This window comes from Xiphophorus couchianus, chromosome 3 (genome assembly GCF_001444195.1).
Source record: "Xiphophorus couchianus chromosome 3, X_couchianus-1.0, whole genome shotgun sequence".
Taxonomy (NCBI): Eukaryota; Metazoa; Chordata; class Actinopteri; order Cyprinodontiformes; family Poeciliidae; genus Xiphophorus; species Xiphophorus couchianus.
Window position 1 is genome coordinate 8904262 of NC_040230.1, and position 13815 is coordinate 8918076.

General features: G+C 39.5%; 1 protein-coding gene across 6 annotated transcripts in view; it reads right to left on the reverse strand.

Annotated features, from left to right (window-relative positions):
* Window positions 1-13815, reverse strand: part of map7d1a (MAP7 domain containing 1a) — a 43201-nt gene that overhangs the window by 24706 nt on the left and 4680 nt on the right. For all 6 annotated transcript variants that reach the window (XM_028011483.1, XM_028011527.1, XM_028011492.1 and 3 more), the window contains exon 2: window positions 4271-4468. In XM_028011483.1, coding sequence (XP_027867284.1) covers window positions 4271-4468 — 198 coding nt within the window. The remainder of the gene's footprint in view (window positions 1-4270; window positions 4469-13815) is intronic.

The window sequence follows — 13815 nt, forward strand, 5'->3', positions numbered from 1 at the left end:
TCCGATCAACGGCTGTATGTCTGATATGCCAAGAAACGGTTGCAGTTTTCAAAGAGTACAATATCAGCCGTCACTTTGCCACAAAGCATGCTAACTACGCTAGCAAGCTGTCAACACAAGAACGGGCGGCTACTGCTCAGAGGTTGGCAGCTAATTTACAGACTCAGCAGAATTTCTTTCACCGACAAACTGCGATCCAGGAGTCAAGTACCAAGGCAAGTTTTTTGCTGGCATTCAAGTTAGCAAAGGCTAGCAAGCCTTTATCCGAAGGCGAGTTTTTGAAAGAATGCATAGTAGACACAGCAGATCTCTTGTGTCCGGAAAGCAAAGGCAAGTTTGAAAAAATCAGCTTGTCACGCAGGACAGTGACTCGGCGTGTGGAACTGATTGACGAAGATATAGTCAGCGAGTTAAACAAAAAAGCGGAGTCCTTTAATTTATATTCACTAGCACTGGATGAAAGCAACGACATGAAAGACACTGTTCAGCTCCTAATTTTTATCCGAGGGATAAATGACAGTTTTGAGATAACGGAGGAGCTTTTGAGCATGGAATCGCTGAAGGGGAAAACGCGAGGAGAGGACTTATATGAACAGGTGTATGATGTCATCGAGAGAATGAAGCTGCCTTGGAGTAAACTTGCCGGTGTCACCACGGATGGATCGCCAAATTTAACTGGAAAAAACGTCGGGTTGCTGAAGAGAATCCAAGATAAAGTGAAAGAAGAAAACCCTGAGCAGGGTGTTACTTTTCTTCACTGCATCATTCATCAAGAATCTCTGTGTAAGTCTGTATTGCAGCTTAATCATGTTGTGGATCCAGTTGTAAAACTTGTTAACTTCATACGAGCAAGGGGACTTAATCACCGTCAGTTCATTGCGTTCCTAGAGGAAACCGATGCGGATCACCAGGACTTACCCTACCACTCTCGTGTCCGCTGGTTAAGTTTGGGGAAAGTCTGCCAACGAGTGTGGGAGCTCAAAGAGGAGATTCGTTCGTTTTCGGAGCTAATGGGGAAATCCAACGAATTCCCTGAGCTGAGCGATGAGGACTGGCTTTGTGACTTTGCGTTTGCTGTGGACATATTGTCACACATGAATGAGCTGAACGTTAAGCTGCAGGGGAAAGATCAGTTTGTGCACGATATGTACACAAATGTGAGAGCCTTCAAATCCAAGCTGATTTTATTCTCCAGGCAAATGTCAAACAAATCTTTCACTCATTTTCCCACACTGGCCATGCAGAAGGCCACCCGAAACGTGAAGAAATACTGCAAATCACTGGACGACATGCACAGAGAATTCTGCCGTCGGTTCACTGATTTTGAAAAAATTGAAAAGTCACTTAAGCTGGTGTCCTGTCCCCTGTCACAAGACCCCGAAACAGCACCGCATGAGCTGCAATTGGAGCTGATCGATCTTCAGTCTGACTCCGTCTCAAAAGAGAAGTTCCGATCTCTTAAACTGAATGACTTTTACGCTTCACTTAACGAAGTCACATTTCCAAACCTCCGGAGGACGGCACAGAAGATGCTGGCATTGTTTGGCTCGACCTACGTGTGTGAGCAGACTTTCAGCGTCATGAACATCAACAAAGCCCGATACAGATCCCGGTTAACTGACCAACACCTCAGATCTATTCTGAGAATTGCCACAATGAAACTAACTCCAGACTTTGATGCACTGGCAAAAAAAGGAGAACAACAACACTGTTCCCACTGAAATGTGAGTTTTTCTACTGTGTTATGAAAAAAATAGCAACTTGCGCATTTACGCACAGCAGCGGTATACAGTAGCTTAATTAACATGCCGCACATCGCTCTCATTTTAAAGACCCCTTCCTTTCGTTGGGTAATAATATGTTCTGAATGTTGAAAGTGATTCCATTGATTTTTTTTCCCACTAAATGTTGATTTCTTTAAAAATTTTTTAATACATTTCAATCCCCAGGTTTAATAAATTACATTGCTTGTCCAAATGCTCCTGGCCCGGCCCCTCTGTCAAATTTTAGAACCCATTCTGGCCCGCAAGTCAAAAAGTTTGCCCACCCCTGGTACAAAGCTTTAGAGACAAAAACAGACCGGCCTATAAAATGCGGCTAGGTAATATATGGGTTTTAAATTACAGATGCATGGCCTTCTAAAAATGGAAACTGTTATTTTTTGTCTCTAACTTATGGGGGGACAACACAACTATGCAATGTAGTGTTAGGGAGTTTTATTTTGCTATTTTAGGAAAATGCTTCTGATGGTTTAAAATTTGTGTAAGCAAACCATGGGCAGTAGCTAGCAGCTGAACCAGTCTTATCCTTTTATTTCACTAATTATCGGCTCAGAAAGAGCTTTAATTTCCAAACGGGTCAAGGTCCACACCTCCAAAGAAATGAGCTTTACAGACCAACTGGGAAAAGAAAATTGAATGCTAAAAAGAATCAAAAGAAAGATGAGGGGGCCATTTTTGGAAATCTGGAAACTCTCAGATTATGTTGAATTGGATCAAACCTGTCTTGAATTAAAACAAAGCCATCTGCATAAAAGAATTACAAGTAAATAAAAAAAACAGCAACAAATCAAGCGGTTACTAACATTTTTAAAGCACGTAAAACGAAAGCTTGGTGGAAGAAAAGTGAAACAAAAACAATAATGATTAATTGTTATTAAGGAGATAAAAGAGGCTTACACTTCAAAAACCCTGAAACTCAAGTGGAGCCATTAAAGAAACAACTCTTACGAAGCCACCAGGTCAAACTGACTGAAATGGGACTCCTTATGCCATGCATTATTATAGAAAAAGCACATGGCATCTACCCATATTAACCATCCACTTCACAACAGAGAATATTTGTTCATATTAGAGATATTTTCTTTTCTAACTTGATTTAACCTGGAAAAGTTGAGCCACTTTATTCTCTGACAACATGATTAAAATTTGTTCTTCCTCCTGAAAATTATTATTGGATTCACTCTTATCTGAAAGCCTGTGGTCAATTTTAACCTAGAGACTGCCTCAAGAGAGCCGACCCAACTCCAGCAGAGCGCAGATGCAAGGGCATCGCCACCAAACTGTGCCTTAAGTCAAAGCAAAATCATCTTACAGAATATTTAACTCAAGACAACAGACCTCTAACCAGACCAACCGATTTCTCTGGGGTGTCTAACTTTTACAGATAGCAGCACTGCCACACCTGCATATTTTCACTGCTCCTTTACTATAACAGTATTTACATTTTTTATTTAAAATTTTCCAAAACTTCTGCCAAGTTTGAAAATTTTCTTAAGCTTGGCCAGATTGTGACTTATTGTATCACCTTTAATGAACTTTATATTTCATTACTTCTCTCCATCTTTAGCAATATGTTTCCTTTTTCTATCTTTTTGTGCCACCTTCAAAATGCAGGTTGATCATCTTTTATTCATTCACAGACATGTTAGCAGCACGGTTTCATAATCCATCTGGAACTAAGAAATCAGAATAAAAATGTGGTCATTTGAAAGTTTGAAGGGAGCCGTGCATCAGGTCAAGGAACCCATGTTTTTCACTTCCGATATCGACACAAATATCTAAGGTATTGCATCGGTCGATACGGATCCGATACAGAACGACAGTGCTGAACTGGCTTAAAATGTTTCTTTATTTAAACACAGACATAAATGTGCTCAATTACAAAGTTATTTATCAACTCTGCTTCACAAACTATCAGTGTTTAACAAACATGTAAAACCAACACAACTCTAATTTGTTCAGTCAGTGCAATTAGGAGTATAACAGTCAATGTAAAATAAATAATAAAACTAATAGGTTGATTACCTTGGTCAAATGTGAAAAATAAACATCAAACCTTCTTTCAAATGGTGCAGAAAGTGCAATTAGGAATTTTAAACATAATGTAAAATAAGTAATTAAGCATGAAGTCGCTCAGAGCGCAAAGCATCGAATTAGACTGAATAGATCTGCTCTTATGGATTGGGCACATTATCACCGTTACCCAATCTAGAATTTTTTTCAATATCAGGGCTGATACACATATTAACACCAAATTGATGCATCTCTAGTCAGGACTGTTGTATTGAAGCTTTTGACAAAAACAGTTGAACTGGCTGAACAAAAAAGCTTTGTATCAATATTTTTGGCAGATTCTGGACTATGACTCAACTAGTCCAATAAATCCGACAAGTTGGTAACAATCATACCAGTCTGAAGTGCAAGAAAAAGGCAGATTTTAAGACATTTTATCGCAGAGATACCATCAATAAGATCTCTTGCCCGTTTACCTCTTTTTGACCTGGACACCGGTGAAGTAGGAGAGCTGGGTGATCGAGAGATGTTGGGTTTCACGGGGGTCGTCGGTCTTCGATCGCTGTCCTTTTTGACCGGAGACTCCGTCCGCTGGGTGTTGTCCATCTTCAGGGGACAGCTTTCTCCCTCTGGTTCAGGCCTCAGAGAGCTGGTTTTTAGGGCAGAGCAGGGAGCTGGTCGAAATGAAACACACAAAGAAATATCAGGTGAGTGACTGAGTGCGACAAAGCCAACCTGAGTAACAGATCTCGACTTGTTTCTCTTCATTCCTTTCGCAGCTGAGTCCATGAGGCAGATCGGCGTGGGTGACGTCAGCCATGCGGCGATTAGGTGGGGCTCATGGCTCAGAGGAGAGAAACCCCCTCTTTTCAAAATGTTGATTTCAGCACTTTTAACAGAATAATGGAACAAAAACACAATCAAAACAGTCTATTTGAGTAACAGCAGATTATCGCCCAATAGCAAAAGCAGAAGGTTCATCTTGTTATTCAGAAATTTAATGAACAGATTAAATGAGAGAAACAGCAACTGAACATAAAAGACAAATGTTTGATTTAGAAACAGTCACCGTTCTTTTTGATGACAAAGATCTAAAATATTTTGTAGATGACTAGCTGATAACTAGGCTGGTTGTTTGGGACTTTAGCTACAGCATGACTCACTTTTGGCAGTCTGCTGAACTTTTATCTCCGTCTCAAACATTAGTTTGTCTCGGCCTGGACTGCCAAAGAAAGACGGTCCCGGTAGGGACACTTGGCTCCATCCACCCACTACTGTATACCCTTCATTCCCCGTGGAACCACGTTGGGGCACATTCACTTTTGTATAGTCTGAGGGTAAACACTGGGGTAACATGCTATACATTATTCAGACTTTGGCTTAAACGATTCGGACAGTAGGGGGCTGTCACACTGGAACACTAAAGATTTACTCTGCAGATGCCGTGCTGTTTAAACGCTTGTGTAGAAAACAAATGACCAGCCAATTCAGGGAACTTCAAAGGGAGCTGATTTTTCTTTGACTGTTTCTTCTGTCCATCTGGACAGTTTGGATCCTGGATCTACACATGCTCAATGTCGCTTCAGAGACAGTCTGTGGTCTCCAAGCAGGTATGGAAATAATAAATCATTAGTCTGGGATGTGGAAAAGTTGCTGACTTTTCCACATCCCTCTCAAAGCTTCAGCAATCCCTCTCAGAGTCTATAAAGGATTTCAGGTGGGAGATGAGACATTATGTTTCCATTGTCCAAGTTTGCCACAATTGAATAAGCATTCCCAGGCAGAGAGGGGCCATTGTTGAGGTCTCTGCATGGCAACGGGACAGCAGCCAAAACACTGCAATGACAGCGAGAAGAGAGAGGAAGCAGAGGGGGATGGTAATGAGATAAACTGTGAGCAGAAGATGAACACTGGAATCAGTACAGGACAACAAAAGGAAGCTCTAAAAACAAAAGCTAATAATTTAAACTGTGGGAACCAAGAATGCAGTAAAAGAACAAGGCAAAGCAACAGCTTTGACCTTTTTCCAGCTGCATTTGTGTGTGTCAGAGAACTTTTCACGTGTTAGCACAGCCACATCCCTGAAATGTTTATGCAAATAAGTGATGCAACAGAGCTGCAGGAATTTATCTACTGCAACACCTTGGATGGTAAATCATGGGAGCTTTGTGCTGGAATTTAGAATTACTTCCTCACCGTTCCCGAGGGGCAAATCTGGCATCTAGGGTAACAAGAGCTACAGGAGCCAGAGCAGTCGTTACAAACATTTATTTTTCCAACACTTGGGAACTGGACTTGTAGTTACTGGTCATACTATATTGCCAATGATGACGAGAATGAAAATGCAACACAATCTCTGGAATGCAGGTGCTGTTGACAATGAATACCGATGAAATCTGATTCGCTCTGGGAGTAAAACACGATGGGATCAGAGGGAGGACTGCCTCTGCAGAGCTGGAGACTAAAACAAGGGCTGATTGATGCCAGCTCCTGCCTGTACAGCCAGATAACTGGGAGGAGAGAGTTTATGGGAGATGACTTGACTAAGAGATTTTGTTACTTCCAGCAGTGTCTGTGGAAATATTGCATAAGCATTCTCCTCAGTGCACATAAAGGCTGGTTAAGCTGATGTAAGACAGAGAGGCGAGAGAAAAGCTGAAACTAAACTTGTATACTAAACAATAGATATTTAAAATGTTTTATGTACTTATGCATAACATCAGTTTAAAACAAATACTAATAATAATAATAAACCAAATTTTATTGTTCTTATTACACTAGAGCAGAGTCTCTGATCTTTATAACTCAGCCAGTTTTATCCTCAAGCTTCCCAAAGAAACTGCAACCACAGGAGAGCTACAGCCAAAAGCCATTAGTCCACTCCCCTGTGACATCATTTTACATTATTTAGATCTATGAATCAATGCACATCTACTTCTTCAAACAAGCTGAACTCTACAGCCTGTGTGTGGAAAAGCCATCTAATGCAGATTATTGAAAAACATGTATGGATGAAACAATATTTCACAAGTCACATACAGTCTGAAGGATGCGTTCTTAAATAAAGGGTTTATTTAAAGAACAAAATATTTTTTTCTTAAGTGCGCTTGAAATAAATTTCTTTCAAGATTATTTTTCAAAGAGGTACAAAAATTTGTGTTCTGCTTAAAAGTACTTATATACACAAGATCTGTTTAGACAACAAACAGATTGCAAGAAAACAAAATTTAGATTTAAGAAGATTCAGGAAACTGCTTCATTGAACATCACCTTTAACGGCGGCTCATGCTCTCCCTTTCCGTGTAGTTACCACCCTACAGGTATCAGGCAAGGAAGCATACAAATGAGTCCATTACAGTGTAAAAGTGACACTCAAGTTGAGTCAAGGAGCAAAGGAACCCATGCAGAGGTGTGTGGATGTCCTGCATGCCTGAGCACAGCAAGCCAGCAAAGTGACAGGTTGGGAATCAGCAGGTAATTAGCACAAGTCAGTGGCATTTTCATCCTGTAAAGTGGACCAGTGGAAAATCATAGAATAATGTCAGGGCAATTGCAAATTTAATTTCATTGTTTTAATTTAATAGTGTTTGCTGATGATGATTCAAAAGTGCAGCACTTTGTAGTTTAGCTGAGGAGATTTGGGGTAAAAAAAAGCCAAATTAAAACTGGGGCGATGAGGAATCCTGCGACACAAAATGGGCTCTAGCCGAAATCCAATTTCATGCTTTAATAATTCTTTGAGCTATTTTATAAATATCCACTTATGTGAGCCTTTTTTTCCATGTAGTATCCCTTGCCACGTATTACTTTCCTAAGTGCAGTCAAGTCCTTCAAGTTTGTTTGTTTTTTGTAACAAAGGGGTATGAATGTGTTTATAAGTGCTGTGCTCATGTTTGGAGCACAGCACTTAGATTTAACTGCACACAGATTTGCTGGAGCATTATCTGCATTTTGAGCAGGTCGATCTGTTATTTGTGTGTTTAGAGACCAAAGGCCTTTCGACAACACGACATAATCTGAAGCTCTGAAACTATTTACTGCACTGATCTAATTTGTGTTAGTTTGATTACAGATATTACCTTTAAGTATTACCTATATTCACTTCAAGTGTTTCAACATAAAATTCCCCAGTTTGAGAAATCTGTTTAGACAACCGTGATGCTGTTTTACAGAAAAAAATTATTCATCTTGTTCAGATTTTGCTTTGAACTATTATATTTGCAACATATTTCTATGAATGTGTGTTTATGCTGATAACATATACAGATGTCGCGGACATGGACCATGTCATGTCTTTCTATGTTTAATGTGTGTTAATACAAACAGACAACTTGTCTCGTTTAAAGGAAGACATGAAATTATGTTGATTTAAAATCTTTTAGCAACAATAGTTTTACATTATTTATATAAAACCTTTTGGATAAAAATATATCATGAGTCAATTGCTTTTATTTCAAAACAGAGGCAGGAGGCATTGTTACAGCAAGCAGCTGCTTAATACAGCTGAAACCATAAATATATTTTATAGACATGTACAGACTCAGGCAAACATCAAGGATAAACACCAGCTAAAGTTAGAAGCAGATTTCAAGGAAACCTGAAGATTTTTATGCTATGTGGCTGTTCTGATCTTAATGGAGTAACACACTGAATCTAAAGAGCTGATATCAGTTGTTTAATATTAAAACTATCTGATCAACAGGTGGTGAATGGGTAGCCATGCATCACTTTGTGCTCCATGAAGATGAACAAAAACCCTGGACAGTCTGGGACTTTCTCCAGCATCTTAAAAAAGGACTTTAAACAGTTGAAATAGCAAGATGTGCATTTTTTTAAAAACAATAGCTGTTTAAAATCTTTGTATAGCTTGATACCAGCAACAGCCTGATGCCTGTTTTATCCAGTAGCAGATCTACTGTTGTGCTGTTGCAGCTGATGTTCATTTCACAGCATCCAGAGAGCTGCCACTGCCGTGCCAAGATACAGGGCAAAGTAAAAATATAGGGCAGCAGATGTAATATTTATGAAGCCACAAGCTTTTCTCTGAAGCAGCTCTATCAGTTAGTAGAAAAGGACTAAATGCAGCTGGAAAATACTGATAGACTACAGCATGAAAGAAAGGATTGCTATAAAGGATTCTAAATCATACAAACTGCATAGCAAAACATATTTGAAACATATTGAAGACAGAGTCTAGGAGTAAAATACTGCAAAGGAAACAGGAAAGAGTGCAACTGATTAGGAAGAAAAGAGGAACTCAGGGAAACACACACACACATAACAGATCTGCATCTCATTTGGGATGGAGCATGGGACAAATGAACTACCTCATCACTTACTCCCAACACATCACCCCTCGCACCCGGTTGTGTCCATTAGTTTCCAAAAGGATGATGTAAGAGAGCCAGGGGCCCAGACAAGCAGAGGAAGCGCAGAGTAAACAAGCAGCAGGACTGAGCCACACTGAACTCTGAGCCACTGTTTTCAGACCAAAGGTTTGAGTAGTGATTAGAAGTGGAAACATCATTAAAAGGTAGGAATTGAAAATACTCATCACTGACAGAAGAAAGCTACAAACTATCCTAGTTTAATACAGTGGTACCCAACTAACACTGATGCTGGAAGGCTCCCGTCCTCCATGATGTTCCCATGTTGCCACACACCTGCATTACTGCCTCAGAATAACATCAAGCTCTGAAAAGGTTAGTTATTCAGGGCTGGGCAATAAATCAATTTTACTGATAACATTTTTGGTTTTTGAAGACTTAATTTATGGAACATTTTGAATTTTTTTTCCACCATTGCGCTTTGTTGGTTTCCTTTGTTCAGAGTGATGTCAGCAAACCCAAGTCTCACCACCTTGCTTGACAAGGGAGGTGCCCGGAACACCTCACCAGGGAGGCGTCCAGAAGGCATCCTGACCAGATGCCCGAGCCACCTCAACTGGCTCCTCTCAATGTGAAGGAGAAGGCTCTACTCTGAGTTCCTCCCGGATGACTGAGCTTCTCACCCTATTTCTAAGGGAGAGCCCAGACACCCTAAGAATCCATTAGCCACTAACCATCCTGGTAAAATTATAATCTTTATTCTGCCAATACTATGACTATATTCTCGTAATCACCACAGAGGTCAATTAAAATTGCATCTGGCATTAAAAAAAGTCAATTGGATTTTATTTTTTAGCGATATCACCCAGCAGTCAATAAACCATTATTTAAAATATCTTAAGTAAAGACCTATAACAGTTTTAATAAACTGCTTTTGTCGGTGTATGATCCAAAATATACAAGATTAACATTTATCAATTACTACTTAGGTAAGACCAATTAAACACAGAAAACATTCCCCACTATAAGGCAGTAGCTTTCAGTAATCAGACTGATCCATTCAGGTAGGTGTGCATACTGACTGACAGGACCAGCATTCCTTCACTGCTGTCCACCAGACCTGTGAATACTAATGTTTTGACTAATGGCTGCAGCAGCTTTCTTCTCATCACCTGGCCCGGACTCATGACAATGCCGGGCATTTAGCCGCTGCTCTCCTCTGAGCCAGTGTGTGTGTGTGTGTGTGTGTGTGTGGGTGTGTGCGCCAAAGCCACCGCACTGATGAAAGGATCCGCTTATCTGAACTAGCAGCAGCTCCCTACGGACCCAGCATCTGCTGCTGCCAGGGAATATACCCCCAACAAACACCAAGACCCAACCTAGATGGCATGTCTAGAGGTAGGGGAGGAAAACTGAGTCAAGCTGCAGAAAATACAAGCTGTGCTCAATGGCATCAGAAGACGAGGGGGATTTCTAGGTCACCGATGCTGCCACATTAACTGGAAGTGATGTAAACGTTATTTTAAGAGGCTGGGAAGACTCTTTTGTTAAATATATTTTTAGTCAAAATTATATCCAACATTTATTCATTTTCTACCATAAACAATAAACACCAAGTGAATTTTTTTATTATTTATTTTTTAAGTTACTCACTTGATTTGATTCGAATATTAAAACTTCAGTACAACAATCAATCAGAGTCCACGTGCTGCTCCAATGAGAGTCAGGAAATGAGCAACAGCATTGTGAGGCTTACCGGCTGTCCTTCACAGTTTGTAGAAAACTTTTGCACAGTTCTGAATTTACACTGTTTGCTTCTCATGCTGTGGCACTTCTTCAAACATGAGTGACAGGTCAGTCACACCTAAAGTACCTGCACTCTCTGATTGCTGGGAGATTGAGTCCACCTGGTTCTCATCACCAACAAGCAGAGAAGCCGCAGAAAAGTGCAGCAGGGGAGTGGCTACCTGGCAATTTGCCAGAACATAAACTTTACCTATGACAGATGAGGAAGTTCACACAAGGTTGGAAGTTATCAATGCAACACCTACATTTACTCAACAAAAATTAGAAATGCTTCTCCTGTGGCCATTTAATTCATGTTTCTTTTAAAGTGCTCAAACTTGCTGAGCTTCTTGTTTCTTTTCACCTCTGTCCAAGGTCCTTAATGATCACCATATTCAGAATCCTAAAAGTTTAGTTCAATGAAAAAAAGATTGTATTTCATCGTCTTTAATCATATCATTTTATCCTCTTTTCTAACACTTTCTCCTGTTTTACTGAACTAAAAGCGCTGCCTAGCAAACAGTTTTACTATTCTATTTCATTTTATTAATTTAACAGGATATTGAGTGATTGGAGCTAGGAATTTAGAAGGATGGGTGGATGTGTGTTGTTTTTTTCCTGTTTGCATGCAAAAGTGTGTATCGCCTGTCTGTTAAATTTCTGTGCAATTATCCAAACATAAGAAAATGAACATTTAATATGACAGTCTGGTGTAAAACCTTAGCATCTTAAATGAATATATGCACTTTTGAAATTATTTTGAATAAGATAAGTATTTTGAAGTAACAAATCCCCCCCCCCCAAAAAAATTGCGTTGAAAACTAAAATATTTTCTGAATCAAACAGATCTCAAACTGAAGTGATCCAAATAGTTAAACTCTTTGATCCAACCAAAAACTAGTACTGTTTTCCATGCAGCTAAAAACATACAGAGCTTTTGTTTTTGTTTTCCTGCTTGCCGTTATTGATTTGGGATATCTGGAGTGATATTAGCTCACCATAGTTAACACTAAAACAAGTAGATTCAAATGCTGTAGCTTATACTTGTTTCTTTGAAGTTGATAAAACATTGTATATCAGAGCTGTGTGGTATGCAGAGCATGAATATATATAGCACATCAATTATAATATCCTACCAATAATTTCATTCGGGTATCTCGTTGCAGTGCACATTAGGCAAATTAATAATCCATATCTGTACATTGTGCAGTTCTTTTATATAAAAATTTAATATTTTTATCAGGCATTTAAGCATCCAACACAATAGAGTGTGAAGGACACAGAACTGAAAAGACTTTTACCATAACTAGGTAATCAAGCATTGATAAGTGACCTGTGCATTACTTATGGGCTGCAAACAAGTCATTATAAGCACAAAGATGGCAGCATGCTTGTCTCAGACTTTTTCTGGCCATAAAGAGACTAAAGCATCACCTGCTCTGTACACTCACGGACAACGTGGATATTTTCACAAACTTACCTCAAGCTTCAATCTAAGCAGAACTCTTAACACCATGCAATTACAACCAAGAGCCATCATTTGGAGGATTTTTGTCTCCCCACATAAAAACCCAGAGCTTATTTACAGACAGCAACGTCACCTCATGGTTCTTTATGTCAGCTAGCTCCAGCAATAGAAGATAAAAATCAACTCCTGCAAAGTTGTAAAATTTTTAAGCATTTATTTTAAAGAAGCAGAACATATGCAAGAGATGATCCGTTTACATGGATGTCACATCGGATGTTTGGCCTTTAACTGAGGAGGAAGTGGTCTAATATTAGCAGATAGATCTGGTGACTGGAACTTTCAGATGACCAGAGAGCAGAATCTGGGATATTATTCATCTCAATGGAGGTGGCAGAAACAACACAATCCAAATCAAGACTTCCTTTTACCTGCACTTCCTCTATGTTCCAAGGAGGCAGCTGACAGTAAACTTCAGCTTTTTTCACACCATCAACACAAAAGATAAGGGGTGACCACAAAGATGCCTTCCAACAACTGCATGTGCCTTTTTTCATTTCAACAACAACAACTTGCTCATTTAACTTTGAATAACCTTCCAATTACCAAATGCATGTTTTAATGATATTTCTAAAACATTATTGTACAGCTTTGACTAGTCAATCACTTGTAAAGTTCAAATGTGAGCGCAAAGAGAAAGGTTATAATTCTTCTCTTCAGCTCAGTGATTGAACAAATGTTCACAGTGTTTGTCTTTCAGATTACATTATGCTCTGCTGCACTGAATAAATATTGGCAGGACAGGACTACAGTCTGGTGGCCTCTGATATCATTGCAAGAATCTGTGACATTTGGCTTTATAAGCTTGCTAGCCGGAGAGCTTGCCAAGAGTGAAATAAGAAATAAATTTCTCATCATAAGTGAAATAAAAAAAAACTTAACCACACACAGGCCAACACTGTAACCTGTATATTTCAGAAGGAATAACAGCAACATATGGACTACTGAAGGGTTTATTTGAAGAGTCCTTGTTGAATTTGAGCTGCCAGGGTTAAAGTTCAAATGTGGGCCTGCTACCCTTTAAAATGATTCATGTTTCCAAATTAAAACCATTCATATATGCATTTTTTTAAACTGAGGTTCAAACTTCTCCATTTCTTTCAGCAGCTATCACAATAGGACCACTTTAAGTTTTAATAGAAACCACTTGTTACACGGTTTGCCTTTCCTGCAGGCTGGGATCCACCTTCTATCCCCCTACGATAGGTCAACATCAGGGTGGTGTGATTTACACCAGCTGGGTGTTATAGAATGGACTAGAACTGACGTGACCCTTCATCTATGTGTGGAGTTGAACTTCAGACATAGTCTGCTCCTCCTTAGAGCATTTTTTATCCTCTAGAAAAATTTGTTTTGGTGCAACTGTCTTAAACCTGGATTATGT